Genomic DNA, 27,826 nt, shown 5'->3' on the forward strand with positions numbered 1-27,826 from the left:
ATAGCTATGTTAAGAGTATTTAATATAATATTATTTCCAGTAATAACTGGTAATGATATGACTGAATGAAATAAACAAAAAAAACGCCTGCCATTTTAATTATGTTAATGATCTTAATCGGAGACGTGGCGCAATAAATTACAAATAAATATATAATAATATAAAAGAACAGAGATCATCGCTTGTGATAGCTCGCTATTTGGCCCTAAACAAAGAAAGATGCCGTAAAGGAAACGTGAGTGTTTTATGGCTCGTTCGGGCTTTATTTAACGCTCTCTCATAGTGATTTTATACATCGGCGTCTCGACGTCTGACGGGCGGCTTCATGGGCCCTTAAGACCGTGTAGCCCGTATCAGATGGGAGAGGGCGCTCGCTGGGTTGTTTCCTTGAGATTGCATGTGTTTTCCGTATTTGACGGCCTATGACACGTTTATGTTTATGGAGGTCGGGGAAATTTGCATGGGACTATAAACTTAAAGTATTTGCTTCCCGAAATTTAACAAGGATAAGCTTTTATATAGCTCTCATGTTTTTGCTTAAGTGATTTTCTTAGACAACAGAATGTCTCGGAAATATGAGATGATAATATTCAAAGGTCTCGTTCGTGTAAAAATATTTATGGGAAATATAAGGAGAGTTGTAATGCTCAATCCAAACCTTTGTCTCAGACCGCAGAGCATAAAATTATGTTAACTGTACAACTTTATTTACTAAATCACATAAAAAAATGTAGGTTTATAATCACATAGAGAGTTTTTATAGCAATAGACACTAAAACTACAGAAATTTCAAACACGGCTGAGCATATAAAGTAATTTTATGACAGCTCGTAAAATTTAAAAGTATCGACAAAAAAGTGCCCCAAACCGCATTCCCAAACTCAACAACACTTACGCATTGTAATCGGCGCCAAATCGAATAAAGCGGCACTCGAGGAAAGCGAGTTAAGTTATTTAGAAGCCCCCGACACTACCCGGTAATCGAATTGGAGACCGCCACTTGGCTGCACTCCACCAGAGTGTTACATTGTTAGCCGATTTTTGCGGGACCCCGGGACTGATGACAGATTATGCAAAAATCGCTATCACGAGACTCGCTCCAGGACCGCAGGTCGCTTGAGGGAACATGCATTTGAAAAAAGATTTAAACAAACACGTCGCAAATACCAATTAATATGATTTGGTTGGCATAAACAATACAGAAATTATTGTCTGTAATCTATGGACGTCAATTAGGAGGTGCGTTCACATTTGGATGGTATTAGTATGGGATGTAATGTCCGTGATATTGTGAACGATAAAAAAACAGTTCGTAAAAAACTTACCATTAATATTCATGTCAGTGTGAGACGCCATAGACTAACTTAAAACTTACAATGTCTTTCGCGCGTCACTGTCTCGACTCGACTATACTATATCTATTATATGACTTGTCTCGTTTTTTTTAACAAGTATATATTCTCGAATGGTTTAACTTTTAATTAAATTACAGTTTATTTTCGGAAATAATTATTCAATAAAAAAAAACATTTAAAACTGAAGTAGATGAAGAATTGAAGTTATTTCGCATATAAGTATTAAATTTATGCTAGTTAATATTAAGTTATAAATTTAATAATAAACAGTAGGTCTGGACGCACAAGTGACAGATTAGTATCATAGCCATATAGCCACACAGCCATATAGCCACACAGCCACACAGCCACACAGTCATACAACAGCCACATAGCCGCAACTAACACCTTGTTAAATCAATTCCAACTCGATTCGATTCGTATTCCGATGACAGGATACAATTCTATTTGAATATTTTGACGTGAGCCGGGAATACTAATGCGATCGACAGTTTAGCAAAATTGTATCTTAACGTACGAAATTTTATGTTTTATTTACGTAACACGGGTACGTTAATTTAATTCGTGCCGACCGGCCGCGAAAATTTCGGTTTTAAGCGCTGAAAACTGTTTGCCGAAACCAATTATTCGGCGTCGGTGAGGTGACGCTCCGACCTGTAATGGACGCCCGCCGCTCACTGTTACACTTTATAGCGTGTAAATGATACAGAATGTATCTTCGTCCGGTCACTTTCAGCTACAATTGGTTAGTTTCTTTTTAATTCTGTCTACTTTGTCACGCTGCGTGGATCACTTTTTGTTGCTCCATTATCAGCGGCCGACGTGAATCGTTTTTGTGACACTTCTTGACACTTTTTTTAACTATTTCGTTAATTTCTTCTGTTGAAATATCGGCTGTTGGTTTGTTTGTTGATTAAGTGTGATGAGCTGATTTATATCTTCGCATTCTTTGGAGACACTTCAACAAAACGCAACGTCAACAGACGAACATCGAGGCTGTTGACTGACAGTCTCTTATAGACTCTATCCGTTGGAAACTTTCAAAGTACGTGCGTCAGTTAAAATTAATTAACGGTCAAAGCGTAACGTGGGACATGAGTTTTGGCATCGGCTCCAACTAGAAAAACTTTCATGTATTGGAAATAGGAGCGCGTGACTAATGATACATTATACCGAACGAATGTCGTGCGAAACCGTCATCTGGATTAATTAATGCTCGCACAACACACTCCACCTGATGGCAGAGACGGGATTTCTAAACTACACATTCTTTATACCATCCAAAATATTTAAACATCTTCCAACATTCACTTGTTACTCCGACCTTATTAATCACGCGTCAGTCGCTGAGCGGTTTTAATTTAATGTGGTATAAGAATATTCGCTCCGCTACACGCGTCCTGTGAGAAAAGCCAACAAGACGTATTAAATAGAATGTTTAAAAAAATATCAAAATGTTTAATTCTGGCCGGATACGATAAAGCACTCGACGCTGAGATTAGTCTTTTTCTAAATAAATAAGAGCGAGTGTTATTTGCCTACAAGGGTGCACAAGAGATCTCCTGTTCTCGACACAATGATGTTTGTTTAAAACCACTCAAAAGTCAATGGGCTCCACAAACACGTTACGGCTGTAATCTGTAGTGACAATACTTGATAGTGTAAACAATCGCACGGGATCCGAACGGGATCGGTACGTAGGTGTCACATCACTATTATCGACGATCTCGATGACATGCCTCTCTTTATTAGGAGATATAAATATGACTTAATGACCAAGTATAAAATACACTACAGACGTTTGAACGTAGTCTTTCAGTCGAGTCAGATATAATACAGTAGAAACGCAAGAAGTTTTTTTTTAGTTCCTTGTCGCAAGTGGCGCCACAGATTATCTTGAATCAATATGTAAAGACGAGAATTCTGTTGTCGAAGACTGATTCTCTTGAAATATGTTTTTTTCCACGAGTCATTACTTGTTTTTGATGGGAGTAAGGACACGTATCGCAGTCACCTTCACAAACACTGACCGGAGATTAGATAAGGCCGGATGTTGCTTCTGAGATGAAACGTCTCCATAGACAACATTTGTTCAGACGCTGATAACCGCGGCACTTTCCATCCAAAATCTAAACAGCTCTCGAGGTCAGCAACAAACACCGCACGATCCAAAACAAAATATAACCTATAAATTAAAAACGATGAGAAAAAAGTGATCGCTAAAGTGGAGAATATTAAAATCCTTCGTATTTGAAGTCAGCGATGTTTTATTATCCTAGCACACCAACACCCTTACATCACTAATTAAGTATGAATATTGGTAACAACGTTTTAATGAGATTGAAATAACAGCAGTAAGGTGCGAGCGGTACCACCCATTGTTGTACTATGCACCGATAATGTGCCAAATTCCAATTACGACATAGTAATTGGTTATAGCACGCGAAGTGTCTATCAAAATTATCTTTCGTTTGGGGTCTTTTTTTGAATGCACCCCACCGGGGTCCTCACGCGAGCGTCAATACGGGTAATTGTTTCATTATTCTTCTATTAACTTCGCTCTCGAGGCGATTTATCTTAGGATTTGGACCCTCAAGACCGATTCGGGGATATTTCTAATACGACCCAAACCCATTTTCACCGTTCGAATGTGTTTATTGAAATTCTTTTTACTCATATTCATCATTCAAATTAATATGAAATGAATGTTGAAAGTTGAAACAGTGAACAGCGAATTTATATTCCAGCGTGTTGTGTAAGTTATAGTTTGGTTTTAAGTTAACAAACTTTCAGTGCCATCATTATGGAGTAACCCAAGTACCTCGACTCGGTTCCTAGTAAGCAACACGCGATTGTCTACAAAACTAATTTGGAAGGCAACAATATACCTCGCGGACGCGGCTCGTAAAACGGAAAAGCAGTAAAGTCCGAGTTTGCGCTAAAAGCCGGCGGGGCGGAGTCCCTCCGCCCAGCGTTTTAACGCGGACATGCGATGCAAGCGTCTTTATTAGCTGCTGCTGACTTATGGCACCCTGGTACCCGTCATCAACCTTCTAGGACTTACAAGACAATGCTTGGACACCCTCACGGCTAAACGAACGTAAACAAAATGTCACAGAAAATTGCTTAATTATCAAATTAATTTATGTACTACTTACTACGGTCGTTTCAAATGAATGCAGTCGATCTATTAAGATACGTTTACTACAAGTTTCTGAAGTTCCACAATAACTCTTTCCCGTGACAGGTCACACACGGACAGACAGACGTCTGAACTAAATAGTTTGTATCAATAGTACCGGGCGTTGTAACTGAAATACCAGGGTGTCATGAGCGTGGAGGAGTTAATTCAATAATTAGTGAGATCAAAGGTAGATGCCTGACAGCATCGCTATGGTAATTGTTGGCCGCCATTTGCCGTTTAGAATTATACGATGTGAACAAAACAGAAAAAAAAAACTTATAAGAAATAATCTGAAAATAGAGAAATAGAGGAAAGTAACAGATCCATTTTTTCGTAACACCACGGAAATCTTAAAGGGGCACAAAAAGTAAACATTCATAAAATTTTGTGATATTTGTAAGAAGATTTGCGATCAAAGCGCAGAGCTGAGAGGCGCTTATCAGATGATAATAGATAACAAGCTTATAATACTCACGATAACTGTTATCCTGGTACCCACAGAGACTGCAGAATAATCATTCTACTAAAAACTTACTCAACCGAACCCAAGCCGAATGAATAAAAAAAAAATACACTGAAATAAATATTGAGATTAAGAAATCAACCAATAATAGTGATTCCCGTGACTATAGCTCTGTTACGAAAAAAAAAATCATATCGCCGCCCGTAAAATGGTTTGCATAAATTTTTATCTCCTTCATCGCTACTGATACAAAGCTGGCACACAATAAAAGACGCCCTCCAACAAGCCACATTTGACATGTTCTTATAAACCAGCGCGAAGAGTTTATCAGCTCCTGTACAGTCAGGTATTATATGTTTATCTTTACGACACCGTCTCGGCTAATCTGGCCGATAGTGGTGTGTGTCTTGTACCAGTTGGGAGTTGGGACATCGAATAAACATTGCCTATGCTATCATTTGAACACCGAACTATTTGAAAGACGAGAATATAATTCTCTGCGTCTGTTATGATCGTTTTAAAACTGCCGTATAGCGCACCGTAAATCTACCAGTAAAGTAACGAGGTCCCGAATTACCGAATTCTTATTTGATGTTAAACACAATCCCAGTTTCTTAAAACTTTCTACGAATCTTTAAACATCAACAATAATTCCTTGAATCACGGCGCTTTCTACTTTATAGACTTCATGTACAAAAATAAATTGTTATGCCATTATCTGAAGACGCGAACATTTCTAACAATGCGCCCGCGCAGGAAACATTCTCTATTTATTATTAGAGCGATATCAAAGAACCGTCCGCCCTTCCTCGAAGCCGGCTGCATCCACAACAGACATCACACGCGAGAGATACAACCCCAGAAGAGTGTTTGAGGCATTACGAAACTGAATCGTAATTACATTCCTTCGGAAAAATAATACAAATTCGATGAAAACAAATGAAGAATAAATCTAAGAATACGACTCAATTACAGGACGACAAGTTCCTGAACAGTCGTAGTCTCGGAACAGGAGAGGACCCTGCGGAATCTTTTTGCTTCCTAACTTACATTACACGCGAAGATTTAAAACTAATTTACAATAAATAATGACGGACAACGTCGGACGAGAATTAAATGAGTAATTTTAAATGATATATTAGTCGTAAAAACAAAATGAAGTTCATGCATTTTCTGCAAACCGACTTGTATTGTGTTAAGTCGGTTCCACATAAAATAATATAATGAACTAATCGAGACCAGCTCGACCCCGGACAATGGCGTCCTTAATTGAGCCCTTTGTATGAAAGAATAGAAAATTTCATATTAAAACGCCACACGGAACGGTGAAGTTAAGTTCTATTGCCGCTGGGTTGATGGGAATCACGCGGCTTCCAGACCGATACCATTATTTGTGACTTAGCATATACAGTCTACATATACGTGGACGCGTTTTATTAAAGTTCCCATTCTGGATTGGTTCAGTAATTCCCAGTAATGCTGTTATTCGCCTGGCGCCTTTGATACCAACATTCGGTTACAGCGTTGCCTGGAACGGCTTGTTTGTTTGTCGGACTGTAAAACTGTTAGACTGTAAACTATCGTGTGTGGTCGCGCGGTCAGCCCTTACGACGAATTCTGAGCAGATGTACCGAGATCAAAAGACTGGAGACGATAAAAAACTTAATGCGCTTCACAACTAACAACTAACAACTCTGTACTACAGACCGACGGTTCAGGGGCGACCTGTGTTCTTTATTTTTCTCGGGAAACATATTCTTTCGGTACAACGTAAGGGTTGGGAAATAACAATCCCATTTTCCAGGTATTTTCCGTGCTTCATATTGGAAGGATTTGCTGAGCTTCGCTATGTGAAATCATTAGTTTGCGGATCCCTTATATCTGTTTGACGTCCCGGTATAGATATATTTATCATTTATTCATTTTTGTCCTTAAAAAAATCGTCATTTTTGTTTGTTTTTAAACTATTAAGTAATCATTTATTTCCCTTTAAAATGAACGCTTACTTTCGAGCGATGCTTAATAACATTTACAATTTTAACTCTCTAATGCGCTATTATCAAATGTAAAGCGCAACGCCGGGTCTCCGAGCGTTATTAACCGGGATTACCGGATCCCGGCCGAATCCCCGGATACAGGGATTTGCTCCGGGATCCCCGACCAGTGGAAATGATAAAAGATATGCCCCTGGATACACTCGGCTCACTAGGAAATTACAATATACGTAGGAATCGGTTGCATATTAAGGTTTTTTAGAGATAAATTTCTATGTGAGACACTTCACATACAATTAGGGTTTATTCATCTGTGTGAAAATCAACGAAAAAATATATGATGTGGTGATGACGGGGATGATGATGGCGCTGTCGTTTGAATAACAAAGGGAGTGAAGAACTAAATAGTATGCCGTGTCCTGGTACCAGGCATTCATAAACTAGTCGGAGGACGATATCTGAATACAAGCGATCGCACTTAGCCGTCACTTACGTATCACGTCTGATATCACTCGCGCTTGCATTAGCGATGTCGCCCGCTCGATAAATTATCGTTCACCTCCGGCCAGCTCCACAGTCCAGCCCCGGACCCGCCCGGCGAGGAATCATTCTGATAATATACTTAATGGAGCCTCGTATCAACGAAAGCTCTCTATATATCGTATGTGTTATATAAATCATAACCGTCCCAGGACATCATTAAAATACCGTATACGTACAACGCAGCAGACGTTATGTGAACCCCGTTCGTAAAGTATCATTCACCAATTTCAGTGTAACCGTTACATTCCACCTGAAGTTGTACCGTTCGAATTGTCAAAGTCAGCTCTCGGGTCACGCGGTATAAATAACTCGTCGATCGGATACACCACTTCGACCGTATCTCTTACACTTTAAGGTCGATTGTCGCCCGCCGGTTATAGATCGCTGTTATTGTATATAAGCCTCTTATTAAGAGCGACTCCCACTCGCAGAACACGCAACTGTATAACGCTCGGCCTACACGACGGCTACATACGACACATTAATAATATCTTCATATACATATAATGCCATTTCGATATGTGCAACCGTGAACATTGCGATTTCAGGAAGAGTTCTTGCATATATTAGTCACTGTTGCTATATATAAATAACAATCTTTCGATATGATCAAGAAAAAAAATATGGTCCTATAAAAAATTATATAAAATTAACGATTAGGTATAATTATTGAAAAAGAATAAAAATATAATTTAATCAATTGGTCCGTCATGTAAGCCGGGTCGTTCAAGTAAGTGGAATCATACGTACATTTCCAAGTATGGCTGCGTCAGAGGGCCGGAGACACGCCGCGTCACGCTAACCGAGGTTCAACTGTAAACCGGGGTTTAGTTACCGGGACGTGGGTTCAATTCTGATCTCGATATTGATCAGTGACGTTTACTTACGAGATGTTCATTTTGTCGCATTGTATTACATTCTTATTGTATATATATATATTTTTTTTATGATTGCGTGCTATTTCCTCTGTCAATGCTTCTGTACAAATATAAAGGTATGTCTGTAGTGGGCACGTCCCCATAACAGTATTAACAGAGAGTAACGCATTGCCTGATGGACAGTGTCACCGGGCTCCCGCGGCCAGTCGGAATGTAAATAGAATTAAAGCCAACAACCGCTCGACCGAGACGCTTTGAAACACTTCTTTTAATTATTTATTTAGCAGCACGCCAGCCCGCGACTCCTCTCGCTATGCCGTGTTAGTAACGAGAGGCGTCTTCACGCCGTATTAACCGCTGGAACTGTTAAACAGTCGTCATTTCGTTGTTAATATTTGATGAATCATTAAATTACACGGTCCGCGGTGCCGTGTAGCCGTGCTGGTGAAGTAAATTAATATTTGTAGAAGCGCACCGTCTCACACTCGGATCGTTGTGTTTACTCTGTGCAATAATAATAGTGTATTATGAACAATAACAGTTTGAGAGCATCGGTTCCGTGAGTTCCGTGTGGAGTGACTGGCTCGTCACATGTCAGGATGTCAAGTGGCTGTCAGCTGTCAGGTGATATGATAAGAAACATCACGAATTTATACAGTGATAACTCTATTGTAGATATGAAGGATAACTTAGAATTAACCTCTGTAGAATATACCATTTTATTTCCATACAAATTTCTATCCTGATTCGTTGGGAAGTGTATCATATGTTTCAACTGAGTTTTTTTTTGTTTCAGATGCCATGGGTAAGTCGGGCTACCGAACAGGAAGCCCCATAAATCACGGTGAGCCTCTAAAAAGAGCATGTTAACAAAAATTTCCAATCTTCATAAAACACGAAAAATAATTACGTCAGACATATTTTTTTTTTAAGTCGGAATAAGTTAATCGGGCAACACTAGGAGTCGGCGGGATTCGCGTCGCGCCATAAACTTTGATTAGGTCATTAAAGCATGTTAATTTATTAGCGTTCGAACAACTTTCATTTGTAATAAACACACAAAAATCGCTCATAAAAGTTTTACGTTACCGTCCGTTACCGGCGGCGGTGGAGGCGGGCTTTTACGACATTTTGAAACGTTCATTGTGCCGGTGATCGAAAAACACCTCTGCGGTCATTAAACGCACGGTCCGTTGTCGAACGCCGCCGCGATCATTATTAAAAACATCCCATTTTATTTTCTATTACTTATTTATTTGAAATGTACATTCCGTAGTTCGCGAAACATCGACGCCGGGAGTGGCCGTTGCATGCAAATTAAACATTATTTCGTTATATCCCAACCAAAAAGCCCGTTTCCCGCTTGTATTTGTATTCATACAGTCTGTCAGAGTGACGTATTCATTCCAATTTCGAAAAATCAACGTTCGGATGCATTTCAATTTTGAGTTTTTTTTTTTGTCAGTTCGGAAACGGGATATTCATTCGGCGCGAAATCCCCGCGACGCATAAATAAATTAAATCAAACAATATCAATCGGACGCGAACAAACTCGCGTCATTCCGTATTGCTGTTTATCATAAAATATGGCGCTCATATTAAATATGTCCCTCTCTGTCTCGCGGCGTCATGGCGGGAATGATTGGACATCACTTTTTTTACTCGTTCCGATGCTCGCTATCGTCTCGCGTACCCTGTAGGTGCGTCGGTCCGTTCGTCTTTATATCCTTACAATATTAATTACTGTTATAATGAGCTTTGTTTCTCTCTACTTGATTACAATCTGCATACTTACGGAGGTCGGGCTCCGCTCGAGGAACAATGGATGTATTAAGCCACATTACAAGTTAAGGATCGTAAGAGATTTTATAGTCTACAAACATTCGATGGATGAGATTTACACAAATAATGTGAAAATAAAATTATATTACTCTTAAAAGTATATATTGTTCCTACATATCGCAGCTGGGAGTATTTTATGTTTACAACTGTAAATTTTACCTGTTACATAGTCAAATAACTATCATGTAATTAATTTTATGTACAACATTAAAAGAAAATATCAGTGCCAACTAAATTAATAATATATTCTCCTATCACTTCTAATACCGCTTCTTGATTGGTTCACAGAATAAAAAATAAATGAATATTACATTGGCATGATGATGAATATTCTTTACAAATTTTGCAAAAATGCTAAAGTTTAAAAAAACTATGAGTGACGACATTAATGAGTCTAGTTTACAAATGATGTTACATGTTTCATAAATTGAACGTTCAGTTGACAGCGATTTGTGTAATTGTTTCACTTGTAAGAGATGCCATGATAACGTCATACTGACTGACGAGCCTCGTCCGACACTCGTTACAATTAGTTAGTACGGAACGAGAGTGTGTCCTCACTCTTATTATTATAACATAAAAAACATTCCCTATACACTGAACATGCAATGACCCAGCAGCTCCTCCGGTCCCAGGGTATAAATTCGAACAGCTTCCTCAGACGTGTCCCATACAAGTGTGCATTCATTTTATTGTTTATGTTAACAGCTCGTCGGAGTCACGAAAAACCGCTAAACACAACGTCGACACGTTCTTAACGGCTGTATCGAACAGAGATTCGAATTTCGAACGCGATATCCAAGATGGCGACCTTCGTAAGTCGTATATCAATAGTGATTTACGCGCCACGGTCGAGGTCGACGGCCGGCCGAATTTCGTTCAGAGATGCACTCGCCGAGTAATTTATTTGTGACCATCTATTATTTTGTAGACTCACGAGGTCCTAAACGCAGCTGACATTAATATATCATTTTACGCGACGGCCGGCCTACCTCGCCTCCGTCTCGGTCGCACCTCCCGGCGCGCGGCGAGATCGGAGAGGGACGGAGACACGGGGCCGAATGGTTGGCGTTTTCACTTTTTATAGTAGCAATATATTTGATCAGCTGATCGCCATGACGTTTACTGCGCGTGTGGCTATGTGTAATGTTTTTAATAATTTATATTATAGTTGTTTTGTGTTTTTATTCGAGTTGTCTAGGTCGCGGTTATTTATAATGTTGTATTTATCTAATGGCAACACCGTCTACCATGCGGCCGGTGTTGACATATAAATTTTGCGCTATTGACATCGCTTTTTGGGCATTGCGTTATTAATGCTTTATTGCTTGGATAAATTAAAATTAATGGCAGTGTATTGTAAATAATTGTTAGATCGACTCGTTTGGTACATGTACGTACATATATTACGATTCACCTACTAAGCGTTTCGCATTTATCCGCGCCTTACTATGGGGGCCTCTGTATTACTGTGGTAATATCTTTTTAAAATAAAACTAATATTTTTCGGATTTACTACGCGAATTTTATTATTTTAACGTTTCGGTTACTTTTCTTTATAATATAGGTCTTTTTATTATACGCTTTACTTCGGGTAGTAGTGTTGGGTGTGTGCTAGCTTCAGACGGCTGCTTGCACGTGGTCGCTGTAAATATTTTTGGAGGCAATCGATTTCCCAAATCCATTCTGTACCCTCGCGCGACGATGATGTAGCACGGATGAGACAATTCATATATATGTGAGAACATATACGTTTACCCTGGAGTCAAAATAATGTATGATGTGTATGATTCTGATTGTCTTAATTTTCATATTATATTATAAAATATCCAAATAAAACAGCCACCAAATAAATGGTTCCTAAATATTCATTGACATTAGTATGTATGCGTGTTTCTCTTTTTTATCTAAGAATTACATTAAAACAAGATAACCGCACATCGTCTTATCCACAATAATCTCCCAGCATTAGCGCGTATCGCACGGGCCTAGCATCATTAATCTACGTGACAGTTCAAAATTTAGTTACAGAGGGTCTCCGCCCCCTCCCCCGGCCTCCGGCCCCGCCGGTCCCGGCTCCCGCGGCACCCCCATCATGTGGCAAGTTTTTAGGCACTCCTAAATGAGGCTCCGTTGAAAAGACGTAAAACCCAATATCAGCTGAAGTTCGATATGAAGTCATTTTTACGTATTGGTACGGCAAATTCTGTGCTCAACGTTGGGTCTTCAAGGTCTTTGTCTAGTTGAGTCCTGTTATCCAAATCTAAACGAGCCTGTTCATCAGTTCGAGGAGTTGTACCAGTCGATTCCTTCCAAGGAGCGGCGGTGGGGTGAGATGACGTGAGACTCCCCGCCGCGCTGCCATCAACAGATGTTATTATTAATTAAGTCTCATATACCTGATGAAACGATCTGGCTTATCAGATACAACACGACGCTAATATACTAGGCTCTGTTCTGGTTTACATTAGGTACTCCGACTCTTGAATAAACTCCACATTAGTGAACACAAACACTGTGTTACAAAACCAGTGCTAATTAGATTACGTTATACGAGCCCGCTAATTGTGGATGTCCAAGTTTTTAATTTTCTCAAGTCACGCAATTTACTAGGTATATGTATTTTTTATTCGGCTCCGTGTCAACGACCCTGGGAGCTGGTCCTCGTCGCAAGAGATACATGTGTACAGCCGACCCCGTGTCATGGAAGCTTGTAATTTTTCTCGGAGTCGGCATGAATAATCACATTTTTCTATACTTTCCGCATTTATTCGAAGGTTCGAGTCGACGGTGAGAACGCCCTATATATAAAATAACCGGGCGGATATCGAACCTTGGATTTATGAGCATAAAGTGTATATTTGAGTGCCGGCACCGGCTCGTCAATTTTGTTTAAACGGTACCGCTTGCGAGTGTGCATGCGTCCGTCGCCGCTCCTCGTGACTGGCACAATTCTGCTCTGAACTTGCGATATTTTTACTTTTTTTATGACGTCCCGTAATCCGAGGGTCTGTTATTTAGTAATGTATTTGCGCGAACTGCTTCACGTCAACCGTTTTTTGTTATCTTTATCGAGCCCTTGGACGATGAATTGGGACTTTGTTTCATAATTATCCGTCGCTGACTCGAGCTTTCTTCGTGTTTTGTGTCAGCTAGCATGCCACGTCGATGGTCCCGTAACTTAAATGTCAATTTTATTATCCGGGAGTCACTTGTCCGGGGTGTGTGCCCGCGTCGGTACACTCGCCATCAAATCGTCGTTACTAAAACACACCCTCCTTGTTTTCTAACGTTTTATATTCATTTGGAGAAGTGCTCTTCATGGTCTTCAGCATGTGACGTGCTCCGACATCTGCTCGGCTCTATACAGGGTGTCTTTATTGTATTCATTGCGTCAACTATTTTAGAACGTTTGGACACATCGTTGGTTCAAATTAATGGTTTCGTAATGTTGATACAATATTCTTGATTTTATTTATAAACTTTAGATTTATTGGTACATGAACATTTATATGGTTTGCCGTATGCCCCTCTGACCTTCCCTGGTTGCATATAACACGTAGTGACGTGCCGTGCTCCATTTTATCGATGATCGATGGCGGGCTGTCAAACTGACAGTGTCAAGGTCGAGTTTGACACCTGTCAAACCGCCCAGACAGCGGTTGTCAAACTGGGCTGCGCTGAAAAACGCGGTGCTGTCATGTAGTAATGGATAGCCTTCCGTTGGCTGTGTCATGACGCCATGTTTGTTTCGGGGCCAACGAACCTCGTCGGTCGATATTTTTTATTTGTAATCATGTGCTATATTTTTTCTACGAGTCCCATTGAAGTGTTTTTGTCTATACTTAAGTTAGATTAACGTTAAGTGCTTCGTTAATTAAACATTTTTTTTATAGCTGTATAATTTATGAATATATATGTTTTTTTGGTAGTTTCTTTCCTACGTTGACAGGATATTGACCCGATGTGGTCGCGCCAGTGAGATACAAAGATGACATGTTATTAATGAATTCTAGATAAGAATTTCCATTTACATTATTTTAAAGTCGAAGCTAGAACTGACACGTTTTTATAATTCGAGTCATCATCGGTCACATTAAAAAAAACATCTCGAGCCGTATATTTGCTGCGTCAAATCTATCGATAAACGGAAGCGCAGTCATCCACAAGACGGCAAACACTAATAATCCATCCGCTTTACCTTGGCTCAAGATATTTTCGGCCGCAAACTAAACAAGGAACGAATGTGGCTAAGCGATTTTGACAACGTCTAAAAACAAACACAAGCTAACTGCTATAGGTATGTTATTGATCAGGCGGCCTGTACCTACAGATGATGTACCTAGGATACATCCCCCCAGGCAAGCCATCGACCCTGCTCGTCGGCAAGCCAATCGCTGCTCTATACCCTCAAGACACGAGCTCTTTTCCTTTCCCCAGTCGACCTTTCTTATGACGATTCCGTGTCTGCTGAATGCTATTCATTTTCGATAAGACAGTAAAAGACGGTTCCGGAGTATGCGATAATGAGCCTTCTTGATCCCGCAGTAAGGTGGTGATGGGCGGGCTGTCCGCCCTACCTTGGGCGGGAGCAATTAGCCAACTTACTTTACGAATGTTTTTAAAAATGCATTTTTTTATTACCCACCGTTTTCACGGTCGGCTGGAGTTAAAGAAACTATTGTTATTTTAATATCTCTTGTTCTGCTGCTGTTACACAGATAACGTACATTTTGAATGACTAATTAAATTTCTCTTAATGTTAATGTTAAATCTTCACATTATTGTTCCGTTCAAACATCCGCCCCGACTTTGAGAACCGCTGGCATCATTACACTTTGGCGATTCATGGAAACGTTTTGTTCCTCTTAAATTATAAAGGCTTGATTTTTATTTTCTTTATGGAATTATTCAAATCAAACCGTCGCTCTTGACTTATGTATTATATATTATCTTATTAGATAAAGAACTCGTTGTGACTTCGCCTAAAATACAGTCTTAATTCCTTATTATCTAATAGTAAATGTTCAAAAAATCGACATTTTTATATCCGAGCACTGACACGGATGACCCCCGAAAATATCATTGACAGTATTTTTACATAAATTTAATTTCCTCAGTGCCGGTTGAGAGCTACGGGCGGGCTATTAAGGAAATTGCTTTATAGACCTAAGGATATTGGAAGCGTATGGAAGGTTCAGGGCGAGGGACTCACGGGCTTCGACACACCAACCAACCTATAGATGCCCTGTTACACTCTCACGATCTTCATATAACTATGACAGTGAAATAATTACGGAAATATTCGAATAAATTAATGTGAATAAACGAATGTAATGTATGAGTAAATTCTATAAGGTTTTTGTAACATTCAAATAATAATAAAGTGTAAGAAGGTTTGGGACAGGCGAAACTCGCGAGTGGCGCATAAAACACGGGGTGTCTTGACACAAAAAGAGTGATTTATCGTGAGAAGAGACACCTCCTTTATTTTCGGCTGTATGCACAGGTAACACCAGGAACGGAAAATAATTTCGCGTGATTATATATAGAGTACGTAAAAAAAATAAATGGTTTTACTACATAGTGCCCAAACGAGAAGTATATAGGAAAATGAAGGGTTGCCGTTATAAAAAATCACCCGGAGCGAGAATTAAAAACATCTGAAATGTAACAGACGAGACCAAAAACAGCAATTAATAGTGATTATACCGCGGTTATAATTGCCGGTTCCTACAAATTACTATCCGAAGTCTCTGATCCACAACGGCCTGTCAGTGTGAGATCTTAGGGCGATTCCTATCAAAGGCAGCGAGATCGGAGGGAACAACATACGAACACACGCGTTATAAACATCCTATTGTATATATTTTTATCTCGTCTCTAATTATTGGTTTGTATCCGTGTTTTAAAATATTCCGACGCTTTTGATTATAAAACAAATTGTTGTGATTAAAGATGGCCAGATAAGACTTTAATTTATTCTACTTACTTTTAATTTATTGTATTGCTTAGTATTATCACATGTTTTATCATAATTAAATATATATTTTTTAATTTCCCTAACGTTCTGAGTCGCTTTTGGTTAGCGAGGTTGATTTTCGTTCGACCTGATACATAAACGTCACGTGACTCCGACCATATTTAGACAATTCCGTCGACAAACACGGGGCTCGCCCTCATATAAATAACATAGCATTGCCGCCTGGCTCTCCCCATTCTTATATCCAGCGGGTTATTATAATTTTTCGCCTTATGAATATCGTCGCGTGGTACCGTAACGCCCGTCTCTCGGAGGGAGTCACAGCTCAGCAATCTTACTTTAATTCTTATTTAGAGTGCCGGCTTGTTTCGCTAACAACATTTTTAGTATTTGTTTATGGCGTTAACTTATTTTTTGTTCGCTATGGGGTAATTTTCGTTCTTTTTCGACGGCGTATTTCGACATTATCGCGTCGTCTCGGCGAGGGCGCAAATTGGCTATCAGCGTGTCTTGTAACGGCGGACGGCGGAGACGCTATCGGAGGCGAGGACAAAGGCACTGCAGAGGTCAAGGGCTTTTATTTTCATGAAACGGAATGTTCATTTGGAGCTTCGGCGTCATCGGCTCCACATCAATCATGCATGCACCATTGACCCGCGCTTTTGTTCGTGTTACCGTTTTTGAAAAAAGGTACGCGCTCCGCGGGAAATTACGGTGCTTGTGTACTTTCACAAATTTCGTGTATCACATTCGCCCCCCGCTGTGTCGCTGGAGCTAAAATAATGCGCTACTGCAAAGCTATTATTCAATTAAATAATTAAAATGAACATCGAATATTTGATAATCGGGAACGTTCCGTTTTAGGGTTCGGTTCGGTTCGGTTCGTGCGTTACGTTCCCGTTTCCATTACGAAGCGAATAATATACTTATTCAGTGTGACACCGTTAAAAAAGTAGGAAAATTGCTAATGGTGTATGATATTGCCTCCCCTTATTTTTAGGGTATGAAAAGACTGGGGTGGCAACACCTTCGCTGGCTCCCAGGAGGTGTTTTTTGAGTCGAGTATTTTCTCGTTTTTTTCTTGATGCTTTTTTTTTCGCGTAATGACGTCGAGGTCCTGTGAGAGTTGGACGAATCCATTAGATAGGCGGGAAGAGCTTCGTGTAACTGTTTTTTTTTGTTGCAATCGAATTCGGCTGAAAAAAAGATGTCGCATGTGTCATTCGGAGGACATTAGCAGGAATTGTAATGGCTTACACTCGACTGTAGGCGGAAAAGCGCCGGGGAACTTATACATTACAACAAGGTCTGCGTCGCAGCTACATAAACAATATGTACATGATAATTTACTTACAATATGTTAATAAGATCTTTTACAAACACACATAATTATTTTATATTTTCAACTGAAATTATTATGTATAACTAGTGTAGTTCATAGATTAAATTAAACTCTGTTTTTTTTTTATTTTTTATTGAATTTTAAAAATCGAATTGTGCTTAACATGAGCCCGAAAGAGTTCTTTTTCTAGTTGTATGTTATGTAAAAACTCTTTTTTAATTACGAATTAAACTAAAGTGATAACATTAACAGGCAAGTGGTGCGGGTCGCGGCGGGAGTGGTCTTCGCCCCCGGACGTGGCGCGACGCGTCTACTCCTCCGTGTTCCTTGGCAGCCCCGGAGAATACCCAGGTCAGTGAAATAAATAATACATTAAAATACTTTACGATTATACAATCATCCCACATCGGCTGTATACGTTTGGACTGCTGCTTTTTCATTTAAAAGCCGCCATCTTGACATTTGATGTATAATATTATTGTTGTGAATAAGTGAACGGGTACATATTATCGTAATTTGTCTCGTGCGAAGCGTCCATGTCCCAGTGATTCAAACAAATATTTATATAGCGACTATCTCCGATTCCTTCGACGAAAGATAAATCGATCCAATAATGAAGTGTCGAAAAGTCGAGACAAATTTCATACTTTTACACACGGGAAGTTATTTACGTCAACAAATAAACTTTTTTTTTTTGTCAACTACAAAACGGAATGGAAAGGGGAGAAGACGAGACATTTTGTAGATAAAAATTCACACCGCTCGATTTTATTTATTATCTATAACAAAGATATTAGGAGACGCAATAAAACCTAAGTGAGCGGCAGGCGTCTAGAAGTTTAATTTTTCAGCCAATATGTATAGCATGTTATAGTCTATTGCTTCAGTCACTAGCCGGTTATGAAGATAACATAACCGCAGCGCATGGTAGATAAAAAAATTAGAAAATCCGAGCGAAACAATCCGGACATCATTCTTTGGCTTGTCAAGTAATAAACGACATCGATATGGCAGAGCCATCTATTGACTCATTCATAATAATAACCGCGGTCGGCTGCCCGCGCGCTGAATCGGACTTTATGCTACCACCGTAGAGATGCAATTAGGATAACGGCGGGTTGCACTTGCACCGTTACGTGTCCGCACGTGACCGCTATCTCCGTCTCGCTTCCTGACGCCTTTTTCGACTATATCTGTCTCGCTAGTATTATAATACATCAGGTCCACTGCGCGGTTCCATTACACTAAATCAATTAACGGACGATGTTCGCCGGATTTTCGTTAGTCGCCCGCGACATATAGAACGTACAGAGCTTCGCTATCTGCGAATACATAAGGGAGATCAGATAAAAAAATAATAGAGTACCGAAATCAGAAATGGAATCGGAAGGAGCGGGGTCGATTTATTCCGATGTTCGTTACGATTCCGATTTTTATCTAACGTCTAGAATGAACGCAGCCGAAGACGGATCACAGCGGTCGCCGCTACGAAGGAGACTACAAAAACTGCGGCAGAGCGGGACACTGCGCGGGAATCGATGCCGTCCGCGGCGAGGAAGGATCGCCGGCGGACAGGGACGGAGATATACGATGTTTATTACGTGCGAGAGAGATAAAACAATTCCTTACGGCGCTATTCTTAAGCCATGCTCGTGAGCCGAAAACATCTCTATTCAGTCACATTAAGGCTGCAATTTGATTGTAACTAGTGCGCCGTGACGACTGTTGAATGTTGTGATGAAATGTTATAACTTCATTTATATATAAACACGACAAGCAACTCTATTCTGCGAGCGCGAGGGTCGGTTGTTGCTTGTGGAGGTCGCGGCGGCCGTTGCCATGGCGACCCGCTGCGTTGGAATGTCAAGCGATGCAGGAGACGCACCAGTGTTGCCCTCATCAGTTGTAATTTTCCACAAATATTATTTATAGACGTAACTTATTGTTGACATTGTCACAACAACTGGACGCTGAAAAATACATCCGATACGATTGGTACGAAGTATTCGTTAAAAATTATATTTAATTGAAATTATAGCATGTGATTCGAGGGTTAAAATATCACTTTGGGGACATAAACATACAATGTATCAGTAGTTTGTTCTGTTAAACAATAAATATCTCGACTAAGTCAATTTTTAAAGCCACTTAAAGTTAACGAGGACCGAGGTTTGGAATTGGGTTGGATTTAAAGCGTTGACCATTTTAATTTGAACGCAAAGCGTCCCGTCATATAAGTAATTAAATATGTTTTAGTCTATTATAAAATAAATTTAATTGTACAATATTGTATATTTCTTTAAGAATGTATATAACCAAGACTAACGAAATTCTTTTAGGTATTTTCGATAACAAATAACATGTTATTACAATATGACTGAAGACGCCATTTTTTTTTTTTGACATAACACTTGTGAGACATTTTTAACTTTGTAAAGGATAAAGGGTTTAAGACAATAGAATATTAAAAACGGCAACCTATTAACATTTTAAACTAATTACTAATGAAAATTTGTTTAAAGAAATCAATTATATACATATATGTAATAATAATTAATTTAAAAGAACACAGATATTCTTTACACAGATTCAAAAGTAAAAAAAAAGTACCTACACCTGTCACTTCATATGACATTGTTTTTTTTTTTTTTTAATTTTATTCCCTTTGTTTTTATAAATGCCAATTAAAAAAAGACTAATTTATTTGAACAAAATACATTATTTGTTATATCGTTACATAGTATCTATAAATATCCGCAAAAAAAAATCAAATTGATTTAAACTAAAATAAGCGAATCGGAAAATAATACCTTCAGCTGCTGAGGACGATTTGAAGATATAAGCAGTTAAATATACCATAATATAGAAAGTAAGGAAAATAACGCTCGGAAGAAAGAGATGAACGGCCACAACACCTTCGTGATCACCTAAAAGATGCTGATTTACCTTCATGAAGATAATTGGTGATATTTCTGGGACTTAAAATAAGAGATAGCGTTATTTTGTATAAGAATGACTTGAACTCCAATCTGAGAAGACCCAGGTCCAGCACTAACTAAGAACTGATACTGCTCCTGAAACAATCAAAACTTTTGTGTTTAAAACATTCCTGGCGGTTGAATTAACTCGTAGTTCCAGTAACTGATGACAGTCACATCGAAGAACGTCTGTTAGTCTTGATGTCGCTCTGATGCATCTCCACCCTCGTGATGTTTTGGACCTAAATGTTCAGAACCAGCTTATGTCAAAATTAGCTTCTGAAGATCAATTCTATTTGAGGATGCGATCTTTGAATGTACCACTGATGCTTTGTCTCGCGACCTTTTCCTTTATTTAATTGATGATGGACGTCTTTTTACTGCGTGTGGTCCTCGTGAGAGTGCAATTTGTTTGTATCCTCTCACAGTCCTGACCTCTCACCCTCAAGCTACGCCGACTCCGATTATATGCTAATACAGGAATAAGTCTCCATTTACGTAAACGAGCGACCGACTCTCGGACTTTTGTTAATGCAACAAAAATATATATCGCTTGGATTATATTTGTAAGAATTGATTTGTTTTTCAAGTTATTAAACACTTGCCTAACATTTTGGCCGTATGACGTGCATTTGTTTTGTTAAATAGAGGTCAGTCGCGTTTACGGAAACATAGCAGATCAAAAGCAGACAGCTCGGGTGGGAGCCAGCGAAGGCGACTCAGAGATCAGCACGCCCACGTCTTCATTAAAATCGGTCGCTTATCGTTCAAATCGATCTCGTTACAAACAATGAAACGCGTCCTAACAAAAACCGGGCGAGCGATCAACGAATACGAGGAAGGTACCAGTGAGCGAGCGAGCACATCGCCACAAACAAAGCAAAACCTCAATCAAAAATCTCGAGGCATTCGGTATCATAACCGAAGAGGTGCGTCGACCCCACCGGCATATGGGAACACCGTCGTGTGTGTTACACGATCGAGAACAGAAAAAAACAGCCAAAAAAAATAACATAACAAAACTATAATAATGTAACGCACTAAGTATCCGTCTTAAAAATACGCCTCGATCTCTGTTGCGCGCGTCGCAGCATTAACGCGTCGGTGGAAATGAACCCACGCCGTGATGGAGCAATGTGGACTTTGGGTGTGATGCGGGAAGGTCTAGATTAGCATCAGGGGCGGGTCTGATCGGAGGGCCGGAGGGTGTCGGGCGAGGGGGCAGCGCGGGGGGAGGGCGGCGGCGGCGGTGATGGATGGCCCAATCAGGCGGCGTGGCGGTGCCCGGTGCCGGCCGCGCTAATCGAGCAGTGCGGCCCGAAAGCCGGTCGCACACACGCGTCGACACAACAACACCGAGCACACCATGACGACACGTCAGAGGACTCGGGCACACCTAGAACTGCATAAAGAGCCTGCCGCGAAACGCTAAGCACGGCCGCGGAGGTCCGGCGAGAGATCGATGAAAAACAGACGAGGACGACCCTCGAACGAACACGAGGAATGCGATCGATAGGCACCAACTGTTGTAAACAAGCGGACGGGAACTGGGGAAAAAGGTTGGAGCGTTCGCCACCCTGCGGGGCTATTAACAGACACGTGACTCATTTTAGGAACTGTCATCGGCAGCGACCGGTGCACGTGGGCCTGGTCTGCCGCAGACCTCGGTCCACGGCGCGCCGTTAACTTCACCAGCGGCTTATTCTATTCATCATGTTCCAAAAACAATTTCACACAGCAATAAATACCGACCGTACATACTTATAGACAAAACTCTATTAACACCGACCTCTACAAAGAAAACGTTCACTAATCAACAATTACCAGCGCTTAAAGACTTAAATAAAAAAAAATTAAGAACTCAATCCTCCGCTGCGGAACTCTTAATGGAATCAGCAACATTATTTAGCGAAGAAAGCAATTTTCTCACGATCAATTCCGAGCTCGATTCGTTCGTTTCGCAAAACATGTACGATTCGGTATCATTAAACTTCAAAGTCACCTGTAAAAAGCGGATAGATCGGCCGGCTATTCATTACAGGCGACAGGCCGACGGCCCGAAAACGTTCCATATAAATCAAGGGACATCGCATTTTATCAAGAGACCTTTCTCCGACTGATCCGACCTGAATCGAGCTGATCTAATGAAACCGACTTCACCGGACCTCGCACACTCCTCTCCACACATAAACACGGTCCATCGCCATCGGCTGGAGATGCCCTGCGATCATTTTAGCTTTTTTTCAAGTCTCTGTTTTTTTATTATTATTTTTAATTCTGTCCCGCGACTTGTCCGTTTTTTGTTCGCCTTTTCATAAATATTTTAAAATCGGATTCAGTCGGAGACAGGCGAGGCGAATGGATTAGGATTTAGATATTTTCGGGGCGCGTAATTTATGCTCCTCTTTGTTGAGATATGAATAATGTGAGCGAATGATAAATCTCTCCCGCTACAGGCCTCGGCTCAGACGTCGGAACTTGCCGTTTGCTTTAATAGTTTCCGTTTCGAGCTGCATCTTCATGATAATCCTGTTTGTTTCTTGATATTAGAAACGCTAACAGTTATACCAATAAAATATTAAAAAAATATATATATTTATCCAATTATTTTTCCTCACGACACAAAAAATACTCGACATTAAGTAACAACATTTAAATTCTAAACCGATTTGAATTCAAGCCATTAAAATTCCAATAAAAGTGAATCGAACCATAATGTACAACCAGACATTCCAAATATGTGGTTCGTTTAAAAAGCCCTTAACGAAATTATTATAGTAGCAAAAAAGGGTCCAATGATGATCCACCGACGTCAGCTATGACAGCTCGTAGCTTTGTTTGACCAAAATTATAGTAATTTGATAAAATACCCATCTACTTAAAAAAGAGTGTTAGAAAAATATATATAAAATGGAGAGCAAAAAAAATAGAGGCGTTTTGTAATAGGTGTGGAATGTTAGGAATGCGGTAAACGTCCATTGTTCCGGACGCGAAGCTGAGAATTTCTTAATCAGGAACACTCATCTCAGTGTTTTGTTCCCGTTCTGTTGCTAGAAATGACTCGGTTTCGCCTTTTATAATTGCAAATGTATCCTTAAAAAGTCGAATCCACGCCTCCTCTACGCTCATTTCATATCCGATTAGGCCTCCACACGGCCAGGGATATTTTATCATCGAACAATATATTTGCATCGAAATACAAACTTTTTATTCATAAGCGACCGTTCGAGCCGCTCAAAATAATAATGAGTGGGTTATAAAAATGGCGGATTTATTTGTGAGGCCCGTCCCAGAACTTAATGCGATATCTCGCAGCGGACACTTCTTATTAAATAAGCTTTAGAAACAAAAATTATATCCACCTTAAACGGACCGATCACAATAAAAACGGGGATTTGACAAGATTAAAATTGTAATTCAAGTTACTTTTGACGTGCGTCTTATTGCTTTTTCGCTGCTATGTTTTTTTTTTTTCGAGGATGCAACCCGCGGAGGCGACGTGCTCCGTCAGTCTGACGTCCACTACAATAAATTAAAAAAAAAAACACACACACTAAATTGCACACGGAATATGCAAATTAAAATAAATGCTACTTGTTAATAATTATAAGGTAACTTATTTTTTATTTTATACAGCGTTTAAATTACTCGGCCCCGAGTGTTTAATGTTGGTATTGATCACTCGAGAGATGATAAAGAAGAAAAATTAAATGACACGAATTAAATTAATAATATTAAAGTGAAGATCTTACTTTTTGTTCGGTCGCGGTTTTATTTTATCAATAAATTTTCTTTTCGGTTTCGTTATAACGGAAATGATAAAAGATATTTCAAATGTATCTTAAGTTTTAAAAATACATTAATAGGAAATCAGTTTTAATAATATAACATGAACGTAACAACATTTGTGGATGTATCTACAGTTACGTTTTGTTTCCCACATTCTGCAGTCCGCTAGATGTAACTGGCAACACCGGCCGTACAAGCGATCACGGCCGCCATTACTGGAGATTACCTCTAATGTAATGTGTTGGTGATTTGAAATAATCACGCGGAGTAGACACGCCGTCATAGCCATTTAATCAATACCATTGTATAATGGCTATCTAATAGCGGTTTATTACGCGGAGCTATGGATGCGAGTGTTTGCATATCGACGTCGGCAGAATAACCGCAACCGCGTCGCGCCGGTCGGAGGGCGTTGAAAAAAAATAACGCGTTATATAAATAGGTGTTAACGAGCTAGCTATGCACAATATTGCGACGGCTGTTAAGAGCCTGCGGTTGGCTCCGAGTATGTACGACCGCAGGGCGATTTGTCCTCAACCCTCCGGCAAGAAAGCCGGTAAAGATGGCGACGTAAACAAAACAAACTAGTTCTAATATCGCCTCCGGTTGGACAATTACGACGCAGTTAATTCTGTATCTTAATCGATTTTCAATATCGAATACCGCTATTCTCTAATAGATGGCGCTGATATAAATGTGTAAGACAACATTACGGCACCGAAACGGCGTCGTCTCGAAATGCTAATAGAATTATTATTATAATGCAATCGGAACGTTACAAGATACGGAACCCGAAAAAGCATAACGAGAGGAGCCGGTTGCGATACATTCCATATTCTCGGATCGTAATTGAACATCGTATGCAAATGTCGCTCGCGTTCGTCGGCTTTGTATTATTTATGTTGCTGGTGCCTCCGGACAGCAGGTGGAGGAATCGCATTCCGTTTGTGTCACGATGAGGACGAAACACTTAAAATTCCGCGTTGTTCTCTTAAAAAGTAATTACGGATCATGTGAACATTGTTACCGGCGGGCGTAGATCACTCCAGTCACGTTATAAATCTCTATGATTTCGCATAAATTAACGTTTTAACGTGCGGCGTCGCGACGGACTCGAAAACATTTAGCACTCTGTAAAATTAGAACAAAAGACAGCATCCAATCAACGAGCGAGTCACATCTGACTTTGTAATGTATGCGCGTCGACCGACACGTCTTAACTGTTATGAGATATAAAAATAATCTTTAGTGAGAGAGCAAGTCCTCGTTTATGCCATGACATAATACAGCGAAGCATGTACTCAATTGTCTATCATTAAGAACAAATGCTCGTGACAAATTACGTGCGAGTTTTATGTAGTTATAGACGCGGTTCGGGGCTCGACGGCGCGTTGTTTGGCCGAGCCGGTTGTAATTAAAACCCGAACGGCCTGGCTTTGTTTACGTTTGAACGTGCGGCCTCCGTATCAATATTCACACGACACAAAGATCACGTCACATATCAAAGGATACAGGACTTATAACGTTAAGCAAATTGACTATTAGTTTAGTAACTTAGCAATCATTATATGTTATTAATGTACGATTCAATAAGACATTCAGACGCTGAATCTTCCGCGATCCATCACGCGGTAACGAGGTGGGCGTCCGACGGACGTTTGGATATTATATTTTTGCTTTTATTTTGAATTTGACGTTATTATGTTAGGACTTATCCTTTACAGTGGCCGAGATCCTACATGGAACATGAAGTAGGTTTATTTTCTAATAAGATGTAGTGTTTATTTGCGATGCCTTAGATGTGTTCCCCGGAACAGGCGAGGTCCGTAGCTAATAAATACCATAGTACTCCTAATTAAGTCACAGTAAACAAGTACCAGGAAAGCATAACAGTCGGCAATTACTATTTGGCGGGCGCGTCGGCCGGCTTATTACGCGGCAAATATATTCTCTTATTTATGCACGCAAGACGCGCGGCCGCGCCGCTCGGACATCAATCCAGACTTAATCCTCGGATTATTTGCGAAATGAGCAAAACTGCATTCAACGAGGCGACGGCCGCGGTTATTTTAGTCGAAATTAATAATCACGAACACCAGCGGTTTATGACGCTCCACGCTCCACGCTGGTATTTATTTTTCACCTGATTTATCAGCGACCGAGACGCGACAGTCGTAAAACAACGTTTATTATCATCTCGGTAATGACACACCACTATCACCTACCACCTACCACCTACCACCTACCACCTAACTTAATTAAACCGCGTTATTAGATATCGAAGTCAACGTTAAATATCAGAAACAATACCTGATGTCGCCGATTTCCCGGCCGTTCTCAACGTGCTCTGTACTACATTACTCAACACTTCAATGAGACGGTCTCAGGAGTTTGACTTAACTTGCCAAACTTGTGTCAGACCACGGTGTAGTTCGTGCGTTCCAATAATTGTTTAAAACCGTGCCTGGCTCACAACGACGTCATCCCCGCATCCATCCAGCATCCATTACAAGGCTAATGGTGAGCTAATAAAGTTATCGCGTCCATTCTCAGCCACGGCGTAGCGGGATCGCGGGACCGTATTAGTGGCTCGTATCAAGCACCTATAAAGATTTATGATGCAGTTAAATTGTTTTAATAACCTTAAAAGTGTTAATATTCGTCCGGCGTCCGGCGAGCGGCTCGACGGCGGTCCGGTGACGGCAGTTTTGTCACGTTTTTATTCAAATAACAATTAGTTGCAGGCCACAGTGACCGAGACTAGCATTCATATATATTTTCGTACGATCACAGCCGGAACTCATGACGGCTAGCATTTTGTACGCGAGATGAGACGTAACTACTCTAATGTATGCAAACAGAAAAGTAAACAAACTACCCTCGATACGCGTTATCGGAACCGAATTTAACAAGCAATTTATATATAGGTAACGATATATTTCAATAAACCTAACGTATTATGCGCGGCTGGTTCTTAAGTGTTTTAAATTATTTTCCCGAGGCTGTATCTCCCAACACAAGCGCCGCTCAAAACATAAGAATCTTGATTGATTAGTCGGCCGGTCTCCTAATTAAAAACTCTGCTTTGCCTTCATATCTGGTAAGGCGAGGCTGGTGGGTCTTAGCGATAAGGTCATAAGAGTTATTTTTTCATTAGCCGCAGCCGAGCATGTGATGGTATCAGCGTGTGGTACCACCGGCCGGTATCCAGCGATCAGCCTGCACCAGGACGATGACATCGGGCTCGTTTTCGATAAAGAAAGCCTTTTTGTTTTTAGTATTAATTTTCGCCGAGCGATACAAAGGTGATACAGGTCCGGTCGTGTTTTTGCTCGTTTTTTTCTCCCCGTCTCATAATATACCTCGCCAGCCCCCCGCCGCGGTAAGTGACCGCGTGATGCCATGTCTTTGATTATCAAAGAGAATAAAACCAGCCTTTTCCTCACAATGCGATATTTAATTCCACGTTACCGTA

The 27,826-nt window shown here is 40.2% G+C and overlaps 1 protein-coding gene across 2 annotated transcripts in view; it reads left to right on the top strand.

Moving 5' to 3' along the window:
* Positions 1 to 27,826, top strand: part of LOC116772960 (homeobox protein homothorax) — a 153,205-nt gene that overhangs the window by 67,319 nt on the left and 58,060 nt on the right. For both annotated transcript variants that reach the window (XM_032665292.2, XM_032665293.2), the window contains exons 8-9: positions 9,214 to 9,222; positions 17,837 to 17,935. In XM_032665292.2, the coding sequence (XP_032521183.1) occupies positions 9,214 to 9,222; positions 17,837 to 17,935 (108 nt within the window). The remainder of the gene's footprint in view (positions 1 to 9,213; positions 9,223 to 17,836; positions 17,936 to 27,826) is intronic.

This window comes from Danaus plexippus (assembly GCF_018135715.1).
Source record: "Danaus plexippus chromosome 18 unlocalized genomic scaffold, MEX_DaPlex mxdp_20, whole genome shotgun sequence".
Classification (NCBI taxonomy): domain Eukaryota; kingdom Metazoa; phylum Arthropoda; class Insecta; order Lepidoptera; family Nymphalidae; genus Danaus; species Danaus plexippus.